The 440-nt window shown below is 37.0% G+C and overlaps 1 protein-coding gene across 1 annotated transcript; it reads right to left on the bottom strand.

Moving 5' to 3' along the window:
• Window positions 1–247: 247 nt before the first annotated feature.
• On the bottom strand, window positions 248–424 carry Phum_PHUM265030 (uncharacterized protein; the record flags this gene model as incomplete). The annotated part of the gene is made up of 1 exon (XM_002426584.1): window positions 248–424. The coding sequence occupies one exon, from the start codon at window positions 422–424 to the stop codon at window positions 248–250; it is 177 nt and encodes a 58-aa protein (XP_002426629.1).
• Window positions 425–440: the final 16 nt, after the last annotated feature.

Here is a 440-nt window from a genome sequence, read left to right as displayed (position 1 = left end):
TCCAGTCGACGACGACGACGACGGCAACGACTAATTTTAAAATTGCAACTGGAATCATATTAAATTTTTATTTCATTCTCGTATACGATGAGATGAAAAAAAAATCTAATTATCGAATAAAAAAAAAAAAAAGGTACAAACAAAACATGTCCGACGACGACGACGACATATAACACAAAACAACAAACAACATACATGAACTTACCTTTTTTTCTCGGTTCCAAATTTGGCGGCAAGAAATTTACCACTAATTTTGTTCGGCGACAGCAGCTGCCGCCGCTGCAGCCGCAGCTTTTTGTGCCTGTGCCTGTTTTTCCTGTTCGTTCAATTCCTTAATTGCTTGTATTTCTTTTTTCAATTTCATTCTCCTGTTTTGAAACCATATTTTTATTTGCCTTTCCGTTAAACATAACGCGTGTGCCATTTCGATTCTTCTCCGT

The sequence above is a fragment of the Pediculus humanus genome, genomic scaffold (assembly GCF_000006295.1).
Source record: "Pediculus humanus corporis 1103172107642 genomic scaffold, whole genome shotgun sequence".
NCBI classification, from domain to species: domain Eukaryota; kingdom Metazoa; phylum Arthropoda; class Insecta; order Psocodea; family Pediculidae; genus Pediculus; species Pediculus humanus.
This window is presented reverse-complemented; position numbering and strand designations above follow the sequence as displayed.